This window comes from Rhinatrema bivittatum, chromosome 4 (genome assembly GCF_901001135.1).
Source record: "Rhinatrema bivittatum chromosome 4, aRhiBiv1.1, whole genome shotgun sequence".
NCBI lineage: Eukaryota > Metazoa > Chordata > Amphibia > Gymnophiona > Rhinatrematidae > Rhinatrema > Rhinatrema bivittatum.
Genome location: NC_042618.1, coordinates 289,393,958 through 289,415,532, shown reverse-complemented (window position 1 = coordinate 289,415,532; position 21,575 = coordinate 289,393,958). Strand labels below are relative to the sequence as shown.

General features: G+C 48.1%; 1 protein-coding gene across 2 annotated transcripts in view; it reads right to left on the bottom strand.

Annotated features, from left to right (window-relative positions):
- The window catches only part of ABCC9 (ATP binding cassette subfamily C member 9), a 976,112-nt gene that overhangs the window by 661,739 nt on the left and 292,798 nt on the right, over window positions 1–21,575 (bottom strand). For both annotated transcript variants that reach the window (XM_029600177.1, XM_029600176.1), the window contains exon 14: window positions 6,612–6,720. In XM_029600177.1, coding sequence (XP_029456037.1) covers window positions 6,612–6,720 — 109 coding nt within the window. The remainder of the gene's footprint in view (window positions 1–6,611; window positions 6,721–21,575) is intronic.

The following is a 21,575-nucleotide window of genomic DNA, read 5'->3' as shown; positions in this document are numbered from 1 at the left end:
GCGGTGAAACTTCAGCAAGACACTGACCATGACAGTCTGGTCCCCACCAGAACAGTTCCAAGGTAGCCCAATTAAATTGTGGCATATGGTCTTGAAGCCACGGCAGCCCCAATACCACCGAAAGCATGGCTTTTTCCAATACTAGAAAGGAAATAGATTCTGAGTGTAGAGCTCCAGTGTGCAGGCCGATGGCCTGGGTGGTCAATGAAACTTCTCCGGGAAGTGGTTCTCTATGGATAGATGACAATAGCAGAGGCTTAGCTATTGGTGTGGTAGTAATCCGTAGATATTCAACCAAGTGCTTCAGAATAAAATTACCTCCGGCACCGGAGTCAATGAGAGCGAGAGTCTGAAAATCGAGACCTCCTCAAAGCAGCGATGCTGGTAATGATAACGGAGGAGTAGGAGAGGTGAGGCCCAGGAGAAGTCCTTCTGCAGATCCCAGGCCCGTCAGTTTCCTGGACAAATGGGACAGGTTTGGACTGCATGACCTGATTGGCCACAGTACATGCACAACCCCATGCGCTTTCGATAACATCTCTCCTTAGAGGTCAAATGGCTTCGGCCTAGTTGTATAGGCTCTTCCTCCTCTAGGGGTGCAGACAGTAAGCTGGAATAGGCACAGGTTTAGGACAGTTAGCCCCCACTATAGACTTTCGTGGACTCTTAGCTTCCTGAGTACGATCGCAGATATGGCGGTCAATTCTCTCCGCTAGTTCCATTAGGGACTCAAGGGTATCAGGCAAATCACAAGCCACTAATTTGTCCTTTACGCGAGAGTTGAGACCCTTCATGAATATGGCACATAAGCATCCAGTGTCCCAATGTAGTTCGATGCTAGAGTCTTAAATTCAATAGCAAAGTCTGTAAGTGGCTTGTTACCTTGCTGAAGGTTGAGCAAGGCAGATCCAGTGATGGTCTGGTGAGCCGGGTCATCAAACACAGACTTAAAAAGTTTTAGAAATCCTGGTAGGTCATTCAGGATAGGATCTTCGCGTTCCCATAACGGTGAAGCCCAGGCCAGGGCTCATCCTTCAAGGAACGACAGGATGTAGGTGGTCTTTGAAGCTTCAGTGGGAAAGAGAGTAAGCTGTAGTGAAAAATGCATGCTGCATTGATTAACACACTCTCTGCACATCTTGGCTTCACCCGTAAAGTGGGTAGGAGTGGATAAAGGTACAGTGGTCTTAAGGGTTACTACTAGAGACAGCAATTTCTTCACAAGAGGAGCTGAAGAGTTCAGTTGAGCGTGTAACTGATTGAAGGCAGTAGCTAGGCTCTCCAAAGATTTTTGTTGTTCTGTGATCCGCTGGGCTAGGTCAGGGATGGCCTGCGGGGCTGCGAGCAGAGCCAAGTCCATGGAGTTAGCAATTTGTTGTGTTTGTGGCATTGTGGACCCTTGGTCGCAAAGGAGATGACTCTGCCCATGGGGAGGGGCCCCATGGGGAACCACTGCGATAGGCTGAACTCAGATAGCAGACACAGTATGGATAGAGGCTTTATTGTACTGCTATAGATAGATGGTGAAAGCAGGAAGGTAAGGCACTGATCCACGAAGTGCCAGTACATTCAACAGGCTCACATGTATAGTCTCACCCAGATGTTCACGATAGGTGGGAGCCTGCAGTGCGGGTAACACTGCGGCTGGTGTGTGGAGCTGGAGCACCAGATCATAGAGGTACTCATAGGATTGAAGGCGTCTTCCTGATTGTGGAATGGAGGGACCGATGGTCCATGGTGCAGGATATAAAGGTAGATAGGCCCTCGAGGAGCGAGTACCCGTCAGTCCGATATCCTGAAATGTAGAAAAGAGAGAAAGTCCCCTGAGGAGTGGTTGTCTTAGTGAGGACCCCGAAGGGTAGTTGGAAGCGAGATGTCTAGAGCTTCTACAGGAGCGAGGCCCTTCGAACGAAAGTGGCATCTAAACATGCAGCTAAGAGCGGTCAGAGTAGCTAAACTGAAGTCTTTGCTAACTCAAGGTGGTAGCGGAAGTGGAGGCTAGATATACCTGGAGGTACTGACGTCATGCGGTGGGGCTGCCCCTGAGGTTCCTGCTATGACATGTATTTGAGCGTAGCCCTAGGAGGCCATGGGAGTGACCATGGCAGACTGGGGCGCCCATGCTAGTCTGGAATAGCCGAGACTCTTGGCACTAAGCACCAGAGGCAGCCATCTTGCCCAAGGAGTGTGAAAGAGGAGAAAAAGGGGTAAGGCACAGCAGTTGCAGCCGTCTGCGACCGACGGCCGCAAAAACAGTAGCCAGACTACCTCATTTCTGCCAGCCTGTCTTTCCCCTTTCAAAGCCACAGGGACCAGACTACCTCTGCTCTGCCAGCCTGTCTTGCACCTATCAACACCACAGTGACCTAACTACCTCCGCTCTGCCAGCTTGTCTTCCCTTATCAAAACCACAGCAACCTGACTACCTCCGCTCTACCAGCCTGTCTTGCCCCTATCAAAACCACAGGGACTAGACTACCTCCACTGTGCCAGCCTGTCTTGCCCCTATCAACACTTCAGTGACCTGACTACCTCAGCTCTGCCAGCCTGTCTTGCACCTATCAACACCACAGTGAACTGACTATCTCTGGTCTTCCAGCCTGTTTTGCCCCTATCAACACCACAGTGACCTGACTACCTCAGCTCTGCCAGCCTGTCTTGCACCTATCAACACCACAGCAACCAGCCTACCTCCGCTCTGCCAGCCTGTATTGCCCCTATCAAAACCACAGTGACCTGACTACCTCAGCTTTGCCAGCCTGTCTTGCACCTAACAACACCTCAGCAACCTGACTACCTCCGCTCTGCCATCCTGTCTTGCCCCTATCAAAACAACAAGGACTAGACTACCTCCACTGTGACAGCCTGTCTTGCCCCTATCAAAACCACAGGGACCAGACTACCTCAGCTCTGCCAGCCTGTCTAGGCACTATCAACACCACAGTGACCAGACTACTTCCGCTCTGCCTGCCTGTCTTGCCCCTATCTAAACCACAGGGACTGGACTACCTCCGCTTTGTCAGCCTGTCTTGCCCCTATCAACTTTCTGCCACTCTGCTTGCTGCCATACACCAGACAACTCTACTCCTTGTGGTGTTCTTGCCACTATCATGGTTCCTCAGTATATTGATGCTAGTCTTTCTTTGCTGCTTGTCCCTTTATCAGCGCCTTGTGGGTTTTTTCTGACACCCTTTCTGCTTGCTATGTTCCCCTTCATTGTGCTGTAGTATGTTGATGCCACTTGTCTTGCCACTTTGTCTCTCGTGCTGCCTTCGAGGGTTCATGCATTATCGGTGCTCTCTTTTGAAGCTGTGGTGTGTTTTTGACACTCTCGCTGCTGCTTTGCACCTCTGTTAAAGCACTCTTGCCAATCCTGGCACCCCTTTGCCCCTTTAAAGTACTTTAGGCTATTCATGCCACTTTGGTGCCACTTTGCTACAGTCTAAGTGAAGGAGTTCGATTCCATGAACCCCTGAAGACTGCACAGCTGTGACGCCTCTCGTCTCATCATGCTGCAGTGAAACGCACAGCCATCTTGATTTACTAACATTTGCAACGCAAACGGAACCTAATACGTAATGACGTACTTACGCACTAACGTTTAGTGAACGTGACTCCATTTTGGATTCATATTTTGTATTGTATTAATACGAACGCCGTCGCAAATGTCTAACCCGTCAATTAAATGACGAAACAATAGTCTGATCATAAGCTACACCTATTAGAGACCACGCTAGCTATTGCTTGTTCAGCAGTTTGTAAAATGTTTGTTCAGCAAAACCAGAACGCATGTGTGAAAGATAAGAACTGTAAAGTGTATAAAGGTTTGCTCCGAAGGGGGCGTGGCATGCAGTTGTACTAAGCCGTTGTCTTAGCTGCATCTTGCTGGCAATAAAAGTCTATCTTTACGGATCAGTTGTCTGGACCTCCTTACTGACTAAAAAGAGACGGTTACATAAGTACCTTGGAGCTCTTTTTTTATTCTGATGATTGCTCCCCAGAAGTTTCATCCAAACTGATAAGAAAACCCCAATTCTGCAGCCAAAAATAAGTGGCAAATACTTCCCCCATTGACCTTAATGGCAAACTAAAACAAATGAATCTAATAAACGAATTGTTTTTTTTCTCTATGAAACTAATGAAATGAATTGGGGTCCCAACAAAGCGAAAAAACGAAATAAAACAATTTTTTTCCTTCTGCACATCCCTAGTATGTAGGACTTCTGATTTTAGGTTTTAATCAATAAACCCTGACAAAACTACCCCAATACAAAAAAATTAAAATAGGTGAGCTCAGTAGTGAAAGCTGACTGTTTAAGTAACTTTGCTGAATATAACTTATCCGACTAAGGGCCTCATTTTCCAATATCGCATGCTACCAAAAAGGGGTGTTACCTTATGCTAATAAGCATGTGTATTGCAAATTGCGATAACAGCTATGCAACACACTCTTAACGCAAGTTGCGCTATTAACCCAATTCGCGCTACATTGCCAGTATATATCGCGGTTCATGATGTTTCCGGACAGCCTGTTTCAGTATGGGGAGAGAGAGAGAGACTTGCTATAGTGCCTCCTCCCTAGACAGGTATTTGTATCCCTATGGGAGGCCCACCTAGTAACTCGAGGTGGGGATTAGGTATGAGTGTAGGGGGTTGGGGGCCACTTTGACATTCAACATGAGACGTACGAACAGAACAGTGGTCTCTTGTGAAGATTTGATGGCCTTCGGAGTGAGGAAACTCACCCCAAGATGAGATTTGGACAATGTTCTCTCCACCTAGCTTGAGGCTGGTTGCTGTGGTGTTGATAGGTGCAAGACAGGCTGGCAGAGCTGAGGTAGTCAGGTCACTGTGGTGTTGATAGGGGCAAAACAGGCTGGAAGACCAGAGATAGTCAGTTCACTGTGGTGTTGATAGGTGCAAGACAGGCTGGCAGAGCTGAGGTAGTCAGGTCACTGAAGTGTTGATAGGGGCAAGACAGGCTGGCACAGTTGAGGTAGTCTAGTCCCTGTGGCTTTGATAGGGGCAAGACAGGCTGGTAGAGCGGAGGTAGTTCTCTCCACCTCAAGCTAGGTGGAGAGAACATTGTCCAAATCTCATCTTGGGATGAGTTTCCTCACTCCAAAGGCCATCAAATCTTCACAAGAGACCACTGTTCTGTTCGTACGTCTCATGTTGAATGTCAAAGTGGCCCCCAACCCCCTACACTCATACCTAATCCACACCTCGAGTTACTAGGTGGGCCTCCCATAGGGATACAAATACCTGTCTAGGGAGGAGCCACTATAGCAAGTCTCTCTCTCTCTCTCTCTCCCCCCCCCCCCCCCCCCAATACTGTCTGGAAACATCGTGAACCGCGATAAACCTTTACCGGCCTCTAGCGCACAACGTAACACAAATGAAAGAGGTGTAGCTATTGGCCGCATTAGGAGCCGCGCTAACACTGCGGCTGTTTCGCGGCACAAGATAACTCTTTCCTACTTTACATATGCTCCGCCCCAACCCCGCCCCCTGAATACAAAATTAAAAATTTGCATTCGCAAATCACGTTAGAGCGATTTTCAGAATTATCACCTGCGGTAACTCCTTGGAAAATGACCCCCTAAGTTACGATGTATATTCAGTGGCATAGCAAAGCCATTGAATAAACGCATATATGTGTGTACTTCGCCAGATAAGTCTACTCGGCTAACCTTAGACCTGATCTGCGGCCTCTAAACTTAGATATACACTTATACACCTAACTCAAAATATCGGTAATTAGAGGTACAAGTTATACATATAACTCGCTCCACCCCAATCCACCCAAAGCACTCCCACTTTTTTGTGCATATATTTGAGCTTTTTAAAGGACTTGTACAGCTAAGCAGTGGCCACTGAATTTATACACATATTCAGCAGCTGCTACTTAGCCACATAAGTCCCGTTTATCCGGCTAAATAGTGCTGAACACGCTTCGAATATTGACCTTACTGTTTCATAGATAAACACTGGAAAAACACTCCTTCCTCTAGTACTCTCTCACTTCTCCTTTGCTTTTGTGCCTTTTCCATGCTAATGACTCTCATTAGCATGGAAAAGGCATGATTCAACAATAGTACCTGCAGCATAAAAACACCGATAAACACCAATTTTTGGTACCCCCAAAGCCCTAATAGCTGAAAAATAAATTTACAATTTATAAACACCTAAAATCAGAAGACCTACTTGTACTCTATGATTTTCCTCAATTGTGTTGCATAATAATATTTCTGAAAACCTGTGGCTCTCAGCTTGCTCTGTTTTTATAATACTATACATTGCTGCTCTAGATACCCTGGTGGGGGTAGGACTACATTTCCATACAAAACTAAATACATTTCCATGAATGTAATTTGTACCCACACACTTTCACTTGAATTTTCAAATTCAACTTATGCATATAAGTCTGCTCTGAAAATTTCTGTGTTTTGCTGGTATGTATATGCACATATTTTTCTCTACACAACTCCATGGATGATTTTCAAAAGCCAATTTACATTCATAAGCTGGAATTTATGCATATAAATCTTTTTGAAAATTGCCCCATTAAGCATAGCTTTTAACATAAAATATATAAAAATGGACTTTACCACTGCAGTATGTTTTCTGCAAGACTCAAAAGGTTGAGCAGTATCCCCTTTTCTCCAGGTGTCATCACCAATCTCATCACTTATGAAAAATTCATTCAGCTTCTGTACACTTTAAGAAAAATAAAGCATAACATGGAGTTAATTCATAATTCCATTAAAAAATAAATAGATGCAATACATAACAGATTAACATTTACAAAATTAAGATATCAAACCTTCTGTAAATCAGAGAGAATATCAGGTATGAGATTGGAGATCAAGGTCAGATAAGACTTGAGGAATATATTTCAGAAACTTTAGAAGGGACCTTAATGGTTCAATCCTAGATTACATATAGAGACTCAAGAGAAGATTCTAGCAGAGTTAGTAGTGGAGTTTGGAAAGAAAGGAATTCAGCCTCCTGTCTCCCTGCCTGCAGAGCAGGGGTGGATTGTAGCAAATATCAGAGCAGAGAAATTTTTTTTTAATAAAAGTCCATTGGTATCAGACATGTTAATATTGTCTTGTTGTTTATTATAAAAACGAATAAAGATTAAATAAATAAATAAATATATAAATAAAAGTCCATTGGTAGAAAATTATACAAAATTAAAGCAAAAATATGCAGAAATTTTACCAAATTTCTATATTGCTTTTCAGGAACCAGCAGTGTCGTGTACAGTATATAACTGTTCTGTCCCCAGCAGTAGGTACATGTTTGTATCTGTCTGTATTGTAGTTTAATTGTGTTTAGTGCAGTCCTCACTCTGAGGATTCTTAATAATGAAGCACTGTTTGTAACCTTTGATAAAAATCTGTGAGTCTTTGTCTTTAAGAGCCCCCCCCCCCCCCCTCCACTTTCTCTCACCATTGGGAGAGCTTGAATCCTATTCAACCTAACTTAAGTTTTCCAGGGTGCCTTATAGGTTCAAAGGACTGCCCTTCATGCTCCCCCTGTGTTACATGGTTCTTAGGCTCGCTGCCATTGGATCCTGTCCCCTGCCTTTGGCTTGTGGAGGCGTTTCTTTGGCAGCTCTCGGCCATGAGTCAGTTGCTCCATGCTTGCCTCTGAGTAGCTTTGTGCTCTGTGTTAACCCCTGAAATGCATTGGGTTTCACCTTCCCTCTTATTGCCTTCTTCTATGGGATAAATCAGCCTTATATTCCTCTCATCCTTCCCACCTCTACAATAAATGAACTGCAACACAAGAAAACTCATTTCTCCCTTCTCCTGCCGTAGTTCCAGGCACCAAAGATTCTTGCCTGGGGCTTGTGTCTGAAGTGCAACAATTGTAAGTAAAGTTTACTTGTGCAATAAACAATTTCAGACTTTACAGAATCTTTGTCATGAGGACTGATTGGGGGGAAAGTTTAGCTGCCTGGGTAATAAAACATGGATGTTTTATGTGAGCCAGAACAATAACAATATAAATAAAAGAATAAATATAGACATATAAAAATAGTAAATATATAAATCTATATATAAAATGCAAATTTTAAATAGTTAATAAAATAAATTAGTTCATAAAATGTTCTAGCTAGCTATTATTCAAAAGAAACCTATTATTATGATTTGTATAGTACATTCTAGATTTACACATCACTGTACAGACACATAAAGCACCTTGCAAAAGTCCTCATAACCTTGTTCATTTTTCACATTCTGCTGTCTAAAAAATACAAATCAAAATGTTTTAATGTTGGATTTTGTTTCACAGATCTACAGAACATACTTCTCACTTTCATTGTGAAAGAACAATTATAGAAATATTCCAAAAGTAATTAAGAACACTGTAATGGTGTGTACAAATCAAGCCCATTTAGAGACACTACCCTTCACCATACAAAAATATATTCAAATTCTGGTGTCGCTTATTAAGCAACACAAACTCCTAGCACTACCAGGCACTCTGTGATATAGCACAAAACCCTGCCAAAAAGACATTCAGAACTTATGTAGCAAATCTGCCATATCATAACAGCACCCTATATAACAAACTTGCTTTATCATAACAGCACTAACACCCAGGATTCAAATAGTAACAACACTACCAATTAAAAGTATTATAATGGGTGATAGAACATTGATGCATTTTCTATGGGAAAACAGAACCAGCTGAATTGCCATAGATCTCTACACAGAGAATACATGATTGCCTTAAGCGAATGATTCTGCTAACATTCATAACACAGAGACAGAGGCTCACCAAATGCAGAATAAGAGACCGCAAATTAGAAATTACAAACAAGAGGATTGAAACTGAAATGGAAAACCAAACAAGCCAGGTTCTGCATACAGTGTAAAACAGGAGAAACAGAAACATTTTACTCCTAAGGGAATTTACATAGAATTCTAAAATCCTGTGCAAAATTTGTCATTGTGGTCAGGCAATAGTGAAGACAGCAGGGCATCATTGGTCTGTACAGGCTGGGAGGAAAGGTCAGATCACCACCTTGCATCTTTGACTAATAACTTTTTAGTGAATTGCATTTTAAATGAAATTACTCAGAGCAATTTATATTGCATTTTTTAATACAAAGTGTGAGGAATTTTAAAATACAGTGAGCAGAATTTTACATTTTTAACGAAAAATTCTTCCATTATTGTCTCTTGTACTATGCAAAAGTCAAACATGTAAGAGATACACATTCCTAATCTCTAAAATGAAAATAAAATGATTTTTTCTACTTTTGCTGTCTGAACATTTTATTTTTCCAATCAGATTGGTCCCATTTTCTTTTCTTCACTTTTCTCATTGGCTTTCTTTCCCTGAAACCAACTCCAAAATCTCTGCTCTTCCAAATCTCTATCCAATCCCTGAGTTCCTACTCACTACCCAAGGAGATCGATGAAGACACAAAGTACACCAGTAGCTTTCTTCACCCCTAAGCAGAGGGAATTAACTTGATCAGGAGACCTGCACTTGAATGGTTAAGGAAGAAGAGAAGAAAATGAGATGTGGGCTTAATTTGTAGACCCTAAGGAAGTGGAACTGTGGATCTGAGGAGAGGGCAGGGAATGAACACTTTCCTAAATGCACACACTCATACACACACATAGAAATAAGTAGGAGTTACAGCCTTCCGATATTACTGCCCATGAGTAGATGGAGAGAATAGACAAGTTCCCTAGGCTTCATCTTCCAGACCTCTTATGATATTGTATCCTCAGTTGTTGCGCTGGGAGTGGACCCTTGGCCTGGTGCAGGATTGGTACGGCCCTCCGGTCGGACCCGGAGAGCGCCTGCCACCAGGAGGTGGAGCACAGGAGGAGACAGACACTAGCAGGAGATTCACCAATAGCAACACGGGGTTCCCTCAGGTTGAGCCCTTGGTTACCCGGGCCGCATGGTCTTAGGTGGGCCTCACAAGGTCTCTGAGAGAGAAAGTTCAAAGGAGTGCCCACCACGAACAAGGGTGCGTGGTCGGTGTTCAGACAGGGAAGTCCAGACGTCGCAGGAGGCTGAAAGAGAGTGTCCACATGTATGACGAGGATCAAGGCCAGAGTAGTCGTTCAGAATGGTCAGCCAGGCAGGGTCTGTAGCAGTGGTCAGGGTGCAGTCAGGTCAAGCAGAAGGTCAAGTTCCAAGAGGCAGTCAAGAGTAGTCAGAGTTCCAGGCAGTAGTCAGGTCAGGCAGTGATCAAAGGGTAGTCAGTTCCAGGCAGAGGTCAGGGCAGGCAGCAATCAAAGAGAAGTTGGAATTCCAGACAGAGGTCATGTCAGGCAGCAATCAAGAGAGTAGTCAAGAGCAGGCAAAGGTCAGTACTGTGAGATCAGTCCGAAGGGTACTACCAGGAATGGAGAGATGAAGGAGCAGGAGACGCTGGGACAGGAGACACTGGATACACTGGAACAGGAGACACAGGAGACGCTGGAACAGGAGACACAGGAGATGCTGGAACAGAGACGCTGGAACAGAGAAACTGGAACAGGAGACACAGGTGCAAGACACTGGAACACAGGGTGGCAAACTAGAGACACCGAAGTATATGACCCAATTGCCAAGGTCCCTAGCTAGGGGCTGGGCTGTGGTATATATACCTAGGATGAGTGACGTCAGAATTGGGCGCCGCCCAAGGTCTTCCTGCACTTAGCCCTTAAAATTACGTAGGGTTCCGCGCGCGCATGTTAGGAGGTGGGGCTGACGCCGAGGAGGACGCCGAGCCCCGGCGCGAGGAGAGCTGTGATGCCAAAGGCCATGAGGGAGCCAGGGATGCCCGTGGAGGATGCGGTCAGGGTTGGACAGAGCAGGAGCTCGAGGCAGCGCTGGTAGAGGGTCGTGCCAGGTAAGCAGGACTGGCCGCTGAGCCAACTCGGCCGGAAAGCACAACACTCAGTTCCCTGAACTACTTTGTGCTGGGCCAATAGCAGCTGCATGTACAAGTCTACTCCAGGTATTACCCACATTACAAGCCTTAGGGGGAATGCTGGATCTGGATTGCAAGGTCACAGAGTATATCATCTCAAGCATACACCTGTAATAATCAATTTGCTCCTCCACACTCCAAGGCAGTCAAGAGTTCATGTTATCCACAATGTTTATGCATAAGCTGGAAGAACCTCCCTTTGATTGCTTCATGATCTTCGGACATAGCACTGTGCATATCATTAACACTTGGCCCTAGCTGTGTCATGATGAGTGGGTGGAGAATCCCACATAAAAATGATCTGCCTAATTGCCAAGTGTATGTTAAAGCATTTTTAATAATATGCATGCAAATCAACATGTGCGCACTTGGCACAAGCACAAATTAATGAGTGCACACAGGTTCTTAATGAATTTTAATTAGATACGCACACAATGGTTGTATGCGTACATTGACCCCCACCTGTATGCTTAATGCATGTGTTTACACGGGCAAATTACCCAACCTACAAAAGGATATTTTGGCCATTTTTTGTCCTACTTGCACCATGTCTCATGAATGTGGAGCAATGAGCAGGAGGTCCAACTTCTTACCTGGTGAGGTGGATATGCTGGTAGAACATGTTTTGTGGGTCTAGAATCTGCTGTAAGGTCCCCATACCAAGAGAGTTGGAGCCTACAGGAAGGAGTAGGTCTAGAAGAGGATCCAGCATGCCATTAATAGCATATACTACCACAACTGCAGCATTGGTAAACTAATGCACAAGTGGCGGAACCTGAGGCAGTTGGTGAAATGGAAGCAGGCAAGGATGGTTGCTGAGGGTCCCTGCAGCCACATTACTTTGAACCCGGCGAGTGGCCAGTGCGCGCACCGGGAGAGCGGGTGTTCGTCTGCTCTCCAGCGGACTTTACTGAATTGGCCTGATAGGAAGAAGAGACCTTGAGCAAACAGGACAGCCCAGACTTTTAAAGCAAAAGCGCACCAGAAAAGCGCCCCTTTTTGCAGCTTATGTCCTACTGGCAGTTGGTAGCAAGATTCACCTCAGTTTGCTGATGATCCTTGCCGCAGCAAAGGATTCATTTGAGCAGCCCCTGGTTAATTCGGAAGCACATTGCAGGTTTGGGTCTCTAAGCGAGGTAAAATAGAAATAAATAAATAAATACTTTTGGGGAAGCTGCGGAAACCAAGAGGCTCCCAATGTGAGGAGAACCTTGAGAGGGAAGAGCCGGCATTCACAGCTATGGGCAGGAGCAATCCCAAATCTCCTCCAGTCTGCATCACGGTTGAGGGTTAGGCTTGAGACAAAAGATGTGCAGCTTTGTCGACTGCGGCCCATTTGGGAGAATTGCTTCTGCCATTGTCCGTTAAGGCAACAGGCCAAGGTAGAGACACAAGCTAGCATGGCGAGAATGGTAGCACTACAGGGGGGAAGGAGTTATCACTTGGACACAGGCAGCAAAGGACAATGGTACAAGGCAACAGGGGACAATGATAAAACTATGGCTAGAGCTACAAAATGGGGTCCATGAAAATGTATCAATTTCAAATGACATGCCCAGTAACAGCAGGGCAGCAACCTTCTGGTCAGCCAGATAGGAATGGCTCAAATGCAGCAACATGGTAGCCATTTAATGGAGGCCTGATGTTTCATGGCGGTGGCCATCTTGGTGGATGGAAAATAGAAAATCACATGGGGCAGCCATCTTGTGGATGGAAATATATAATTGCATATAAGCGGACATCTTGTTTGTGGCAAAGGTAGTATGTCGACGGCCATTTTGTTGGGGTATTGGAGGACACATCGGGTCCAGCGTGTGAGTGAATTTGAGAAGCACTGGAGTTATTTGCTTAACAAAAGGCAACATCACTGTCTAACAAAGGGGGTTAAAGTGGCATTATTGGGACACTGCAAAGGTTAATGCACAAAAAATTTTTTTTAAAGATAATTTAAATTGAAGGGATGGGGGATAGGGGTCTCATGAAAACTTAAGTGACATTCACACAATATTTTTAATGCTTTCTCTCCTGTAGTACTGGCACCCTGAAAACAAACAGGGCACAGGAAAAGACAAAGAAAAAGCAAGAAAAAAGTGATGTTCCAACACAAAAATCAGGCAATCGAACAAGCAAGGCTCCAGAGATAGGCCGCAATGAAGCACTCACATGGCAATGAAAAATCAGCAGGAATTAGACAACTTGATGGCGGAGCTGCGGCAACAAGCTCAAGAGCACAGAACAGAATGGTTGAGACAGCTCATGTCAATGACCGCCAGGAGTTCACAGAAGAAGGATACTAAGGTGACAGTAAGGACTTCCAAAGAAAAGAATAATTATTCTTACCCCAGTCCTAGTGAAAACAGTCAATAAGGGTTCAGGGGAGCTTGCAGACAGAGCCGGGTAAGTTGACTATGGACACAATCATGCTTGCTTTTTCCTCTGTGTTGGGGTCTGATGCCAGCGACAGCGATGAGGTGTTAGCCCTAGCCACTGTGATGAGGAATGCCCTAATAAACTAAAAAAAAAAAGAACACTGCTAACAGAGTACATCACCAGCCAGAGTATGGGGCCACAAAGACCAGAGTGGTACCTCAGAGCAGGCTGAGACAGTAGTTTTGCATAGTAATCCCTCATCATAATTCACAAAGGATAGAATGAGACATGAAGATGAACTCTGCAGAGTCAGCAGGCTTGTTAGAAAAATGAAAAAGAAGATATGAAAGAGAGAATTCATAGATATATTTTGACTCCTTATCCCTGATCAGGAGGAAGGTCACAGTGAGAGCAGGGAAAAATATTCTTCAGTAGAGAACAAAGGCAAAAAAACAAAGGTCTCAAAGACAATTAAGAATTGGGTTTCAGCTTTTCACATTTTCATGAGTGTGATAGTGGAATGGGAGCCAGAGCAAGCACCACACCTGATCCGGTGTCAAGATTCTATCATGAGAGCGAATAGCATTATGCTGGTTGGGCCTCGCTCGACTATGATATAAAATTTAGAAAAGTTATGGCAGTAGACGGCTCAATATCATGGCATCAGCAGCGCATGGTTCGGAGAGAGGTATCTTCAAAGGATACTAATGATGCATTAGAATTAGGGCATCCCGACAGTGAGGTTCCAATAATAAGAAAAGTAGTCCAAGGGCCTGTACTTAAAAACTCACCTGAGCTAAAAAATTTTAACTTATCCCTATCAATTAAAAAGCAGAATGAAAATACAAACAAAAAACAAACTTTGAAATGTTTGTATGCTAATGCCAGAAGTCTAAGAAGTAAGATGGGAGAATTAGAATGTATAGCAGTGAATGATGACATAGACTTAATTGGCATCTCAAGGACATGGTGGAAGGAGGATAACCAATGGGATAGTGCTATACCAGGGTACAAATTATATCGCAATGACAGAGAGGAGCACCCGGGAGGCGGTGTGGTGCTTTATGTCCGGGATGGCATAGAGTCCAACAGGATAAACATCCTGCATGAGACTAAATGCACAATTTAATCTTTATGGGTAGAAATCCCTTGTGTGTCGGGGAAGACTATAGTGATAGGAGTATACTACCGTCCACCTGGTCAAGATGGTGAGATGGACAGTGAAATGCTAAGAGAAATTAGGCAAGCTAACCAAATTGGTAGTGTGGTAATAATGGGAGACTTCAATTACCCCAATATTGACTGGGTAAATGTATCATCGGGACATGCTAGAGAGATAACGTTCCTGGATGGAATAAATGATAGCTTTATGGAGTAATTGGTTCAGGAACTGACAAGAGAGGGAGCAATTTTAGATCTAATTCTCAGTGGAGCACGGGACTTGGTGAGAGAGGTAACGGTGGTGGGGCCGCTTGGTAATAGTGATCATAATATGATCAAATTTGAATTAATGACTGGAAGAGGAACAGCATGCAAATCCACGGCTCTCGTGCTAAACTTCCAAAGGGAAACTTTGATAAAATGAGAAAAATTGTTAGAAAAAACTGAAAGGAGCAACTATAAAAGTAAAAAATGTGCAAGGTCATTGTTAAAAAAATATCATTCTAGAAGCACAGTCCAGATGTATTCCACACATTAAGAAAGGTGGAAAGAAGGCAAAACGATTATCGGCATGGTTAAAACGGCAGGTGAAAGAAGCTATTTTAGCCAAAAGATCTTCATTCAAAAATTGGAAGAAGGATCCAACAGAAGAAAATAGGATAAAGCATAAACAATGGCAAGTTAAATGTAAGACATTGATAAGACAGGCTAAGAGAGAATTTGAAAAGAAGTTGGCTGTAGAGGCAAAAACTCACAGTAAAAACTTTTTAAAATATATCCAAGGCAGAAAGCCTATGAGGGAGTCATTTGGACCGTTAGATGATCGAGGGGTTAAAGGGGCACTTAAAGAAGATAAGGCCATCGTGGAAAGATTAAATTATTTCTTTGCTTCGGTGTTTATGTTAACCTCGTGGACCCTTGGACCGGTCAGGACCAGAGATGGACCGCTGTGAAGGATCGCAGCCGATGGCCTGACCGGAAGGCGGCTGGACAGACTCGTGGTCGGAAGGATGAAGAAGCACAGAGGAACCCTATGCAACCAAGGGTTCAAGGAAGAGGTGGTGTGAGGACGGTGTTGGCCCGGTGGTTCGGAGGTCTTCGCCCTGGAAGCCGGTACTCCCCCGAGAGAAGCTCATAAGAGTCCGGCCGCTGGGACTTCTGGAGATTCGCCCTGGAAGCCGGAGCCCCCCCAGGAGGTGCCTGTAGGGACCCGGCCATTGGGACTTAGGAGAGTCTTCGGGGCCAGCTGAGCAGGAACCTTGAAGAACTGTGAAGATCCGAGGCAAGGACCCGAAGACCAGCGCGGAGAATCCAGGGATGAGGCAAGGCGGAGTCGTGAAGCGGACCGAGTCAGAACCAGAAGACGGAGGGCAACCAGAACCAGGGAGCAGGCAAGCGCGGAGTCGTGGACGGAAATAGGTCAAGCCAGGAATCAGAGGACGTCGTCAAACCGGAGGATGAGGCAGAGAAGAGTCAGGAACCAAACTGGATCAGCAGGAAGCAGTCGGAAGCAGGAACGCAGCAACTAAGAAGCAGGAGACCTGCGGAACCTCGTTGCAAGGCAGGGAATAGCTGCAGCTGCAGGGCTTAAGTAGCCCTGCAGCGTCTGACGTCATCAGGAGGCGGAACGGGGCTCTCCCGCGCTGGCCCCTTTAAATCTGGAGTTCCAGCGCGCGCGCGCGCCTAGGGGGCGGGGCCAGCCGCGGGAGGACGCCGGCTGCTCCTCCGGAGCAGGAGCGCAGCGTGGGAGGCCTGTGCAGGCCCGAGGATGCCGGAACTGCATCGGGGCCGTGTCGGGGGTGAGTGCCGGTCCCGGGGGCGACCCGGGATCGCAACAGTACCCCTCCTCCTACGCCCCCTCCCTGGCGGCCGCAGCTTGTCCGGATGGGACGAATGGAACTGGAGGAGGAGAGCTTTATCCAAGATATGCGAGGAGGGTTCCCACGAGTTCTCTTCGGGACCATATCCCTCCCAAGAGAGGAGGTATTCCCAACGATGACGGCGGAACCGAACATCCAACACCTCCTTTACCGTGTACATGTCCCCCTGGTCCGAGGAGACAACGGTAGGCTCCGGAGGCAGAGTTCGGAAGCGAGAGAGGACCACAGGCTTGAGTAAGGAAACATGGAAGACGTCATGTATCCGCAGAGTAGACGGAAGACGTAAGCGGTAGGATACCGCCCCAACCCGTTCGGCTACCCTGAAGGGTCCAATGTACCGGGGCGCTAGCCTCATGGAAGGAGTCCGTAGCTGGATGTTCTTGGTACTTAGCCATACCTTAGTCCCGGGCAGAAATATTGGGGCGGGCCGCCGAGACCTGTCCGCGTACTCTTTGAACCGGGCGGCGGTTCGGTGAAGTTTCTCTTGAGTGGTGTGCCAGAGGTTGTGAATTTGGCTAGCCGTTAATTGCGCCGCCGGAGAAGAGACAGTCACTGGCAACGGCAGGGGAGGCTTGGGAACCTTCCCATAAACCAGCTGGAAGGGGGACTGCAGCGTGGCGGAGTGTCGGTGGCGATTATAAGAAAACTCGGCCCATGGTAGGAGGGCGACCCAGTTGTCTTGCAGCTCTCCGACAAAAGCTCGGAGGAAGGCCTTCAGAGTACAGTTCGTGCGTTCAACTTGACCGTTGCCCTGAGGATGAAAAGCCGTGGTTAGATCTAGCTGGACCCCAAATTTTTTGCAGAGAGCCCTCCAGTATTTTGCTGTAAATTGAGGACCCCGGTCCGAGGTAATATGCAGAGGTAACCCGTGTAGTCTGAAGACATGATGGACAAAAAGCTCAGCCAATTCGGAGGCTGAGGGCAGCTTGGCGAGTGGAACAAAATGGGCCATCTTCGAGAATCGGTCAACCGTGACCCAAATTACAGTCTTCCCTTCGGACGGAGGCAATTCTACTATGAAATCCGTGGATACGTGAGTCCACGGCTCCGAGGGAATGGGGAGCGGTTGGAGGAGACCCCAGGGGCGGCCGGGTAGTGGCTTCTGTTGTGCGCACGTAGGGCATGATTGTACATAGAGACGGACATCCTCCTTGACCCGCGGCCACCAATAGAACTCCGTTAGGAGCTCAAGAGTCCGGGCAATCCCTGGGTGTCCAGCCGTGAGAGAATCGTGCGCCCATGCTAAGACCCTCTTCCTGGAGCGGACTGGAACCACCGTCTTCCCTGCGGGTCCAACTTCAGAAGCGGCCAGTCGAACTTTAGCCGGGTCCAGAATGTACCGAAGCGGTTCTATGGTATTATCGGTCTCTGTAGCACGGGAGAGGGCATCCGCCCTTACATTCTTGACCGCCGGTTGATAATGAAGGGAGAAATTGAATCGACTGAAAAAGAGAGACCAGTGTGCCTGCCGGGGGTTGAGCCTCTGGGCATGGCATAAGTACTCCAAATTCTTGTGATCGGTGTAAACTATGATAGGATGCTGGGCTCCCTCCAGCCACTGGCGCCACTCTTCAAAGGCTAACTTGATGGCAAGTAATTCTTTGTCGCTGATACCGTAATTCTTCTCGGCAGGGGAGAACTTACGTGAGAAGTAAGAGCAGGGTCGGGATTTGCCACTCTTGGAAGATTGGGCCAGCACAGCCCCCACCGCCACGTCGGAGGCGTCAACCTCTACAATGAATTGGCGCAGAGGATCAGGATGTCGGAGGCAGGTATCCAGTAGAAAGGCCTTCTTAAGATCCTGGAAGGCTTGTACGGTGGTGGGAGTCCACCTTCGTGCATCGGCACCTTTTCGGGTAAGGGCCGTCAGAGGAGCCACTAGGCTAGAGTAGTGCGGGATAAACTGGCGATAGAAATTGGCAAAGCCTAAGAAGCGTTGAAGCGCTTTCACCCCCTGTGGCTGTGGCCAGTTCTCGATGGCGGCGACTTTATCCGGGTCCATACGGAAGCCAGTTGAAGAGACGATGTATCCCAGGAAAGGCAGAGATTCTTGTTCGAATTGGCACTTTTCCAATTTGGCGTACAGCCGGTTTTCTCTTAGTCTCAGGAGTACTTGGCGGACCTGTTGATGATGAGATTCAAGGTCCCGGGAGTATATTAAGACGTCGTCCAAGTACACGATAACCGAGGTATGCAACAAATCGCGAAGGACCTCGTTCATAAGATTTTGGAACACTGCCGGGGCGTTACAGAGACCAAACGGCATGACGAGGTATTCATAATGGCCGTCCCTGGTATTAAAGGCAGTCTTCCACTCGTCTCCCGGACGGATCCTTACTAGATTATACACCCCTCTGAGGTCCAGCTTGGTGAAAATCCGGGCCCCTTGAAGGCGATCCAAGAGCTCCGGAATCAAGGGCAATGGGTAACGATCTCGTCGGGTAATCTGGTTCAGACCCCGGTAGTCGATGCAGGGCCGAAGAGACCCATCCTTCTTTGCTACGAAGAAGAAGCCGGCCCCTGCCGGGGAATTAGACGGTCTTATAAACCCCCGGTCCAGATTCTCCTTCATATATGTAGACATGGCCTGGGTTTCTGGCAGAGATAGGGGGTATACCCTACCACGGGGTGGCATGGTCCCTGGCAGCAGATTAATCGCGCAGTCGAAGGGCCGATGTTCAGGAAGTAGCTCAGCCTTTTCCTTAGAGAAGACATCCCGGAAGGCGTGGTACTGCGGAGGTACAGTCAGCGGAGCTGCCAGGAGAGGAAGTGTCTATAAGGGACGAGCAGGAAGACAACGATGAAAGCATGCAGGGCCCCAGGACGTGATCTGAAGCGAGTCCCAGTTTATCACTGGCAAGTGTTCACTCTGACATGGCAGACCTAAAATGACCGGGTGGATGGACTTCTCTAGGACGAGAAATGAGATCTCTTCCCTATGAAGGAGGCCGACCTGAAGCTGGAGAGGGCGAGTACGGGTGGCGATGGTCCCAGGAAGGGGGGTCCCCTGGATGGAAGATACCCGTACGGGCGGTTCCTGGGGCAGGACCTCGAGCTGCAGCTGTTGTACCAGGTCTTGAAGGATGAAATTCCCCCCGGACCCGGAGTCGAGCAGGGCTAAGGTGTCAAATCCCCCTTCTGGGTGACACAGTCTTACCGGAACGGTACATGGGGAGCTCGGAGAAGTATTGCCTAGAATCAGCTCCCCACTAGACTCTAGGTTCGAGCGTTTCCCGGGCGCTCGGTACAGCGAGCCAGGAAGTGCCCCTTACCACCACAATAGAGACATAACCCCTGGGAGCGTCGGCGCTTCCGCTCTTCCGAAGAGAGAGGACCCCGGCCCAATTGCATGGGTTCTTCAGCCAGGACGGTAGTTGCCGCAGGTGGTGATGATCGAGCCCGAGGCGGTGTGGTCCTACGGCTGGCCTGTCCCTGGGTGGACCTTCGCTCCCGGAAGCGACGCTGGATGCGTCGATCTACTCGTCCGGCCAGCTCGATGAGTTCTTGGAGATCGTCCGGGAGGTCCCGAGCCGCTAGTTCATCCTGGAGCCGTGGGGAGAGCCCTTCCAGGAAGATTCCGTGCAAACTGTCGGCTCCCCAAGCCAGTTCTGTGGCGAGGGTCTGGAACTCCATAGCATATTCCTCCAGGGACCGGTTCCCCTGTCTCAGCTGGAGCAGTTCTGAGGCGGCCGTGGAGGCGCGAGACGGTTCATCAAAAACCCTCCGGAAGGATTTGATGAACTGCACTAGGTTGTTCAGTCGGGAATCCTGGCGTTCCCAGAGGGATGAAGCCCAGGCCAAAGGTCTCCCATCTAGGAGGGAGATAATATAGGTCGTCTTGACACGATCAGTGGGGAATTGCGCAGGCAGCAAGTCAAACCGGATATAACATTGGTTGAGGAAACCCCGACACGACTTCGGATCCCCTGAGGACCGGGATGGAGCTGGCATCTGTACCGGGGCAGTGGAACCCGTACTGGCCTGGGACGTGGATGCCACAGAGCTGGCGGCGGAGGCCCCCTCAACACGATCCGCCAGGCGTTGCACTGTTGACATCAGGGTGTCGAGGCAGATCTGTTGCTGTTGTAGCTTCTGGGCAATGCCCGGAATAGCTCTTAGGCCGGCAAGGTCCACCGGGTCCATGGCCTTGCAATCTGTTAACCTCGTGGACCCTTGGACTGGTCAGGACCAGAGATGGACCGCTGTGAAGGATCGCAGCCGATGGCCTGACCGGAAGGCGGCTGGACAGACTCGTGGTCGGAAGGATGAAGAAGCACGGAGGAACCCTATGCGACCAAGGGTTCAAGGAAGAGGTGGTGTGAGGACGGTGTTGGCCCGGTGGTTCGGAGGTCTTCGCCCTGGAAGCCGGTACTCCCCCGAGAGAAGCTCGTAAGAGTCCGGCCACTGGGACGTCTGGAGATTCGCCCTGGAAGCCGGAGCCCCCCCAGGAGGTGCCCGTAGGGACCCGGCCGCTGGGACTTAGGAGAGTCTTCGGGGCCAGCTGAGCAGGAACCATGAAGAACTGTGAAGATCTGAGGCAAGGACCCGAAGACCAGCGCGGAGAATCCAGGGATGAGGCAAGGCGGAGTCGTGAAGCGGACCGAGTCAGAACCAGAAGACGGAGGGCAACCAGAACCAGGGAGCAGGCAAGCGCGGAGTCGTGGACGGAAATAGGTCAAGCCAGGAATCAGAGGACATCGTCAAACCGGAGGATGAGGCAGAGAAGAGTCAGGAACCAAACCGGATCAGCAGGAAGCAGTCGGAAGCAGGAACGCAGCAACTAAGAAGCAGGAGACCTGCGGAACCTCGTTGCAAGGCAGGGAATAGCTGCAGCTGCAGGGCTTAAGTAGCCCTGCAGCGTCTGACGTCATCAGGAGGCGGAACGGGGCTCTCCCGCGCTGGCCCCTTTAAATCTGGAGTTCCAGCGCGCGCGCGCGCCTAGGGGGCAGGGCCAGCCGTGGGAGGACGCCGGCTGCTCCTCCGGAGCAGGAGCGCGGCATGGGAGGCCTGTGCAGGCCCGAGGACGCCGGAACTGCATCGGGGCCGTGTCGGGGGTGAGTGCCGGTCCCGGGGGCGACCCGGGATCGCAACAGTTTACTGAAGAGGATGTTGGGGAGGTACCCGTACTGGAGAAGGTTTTCATGGGTAATGATTCAGATGGACTGAATCAAATCACGGTGAACCTAGAAGATGTAGTAGACCTGATT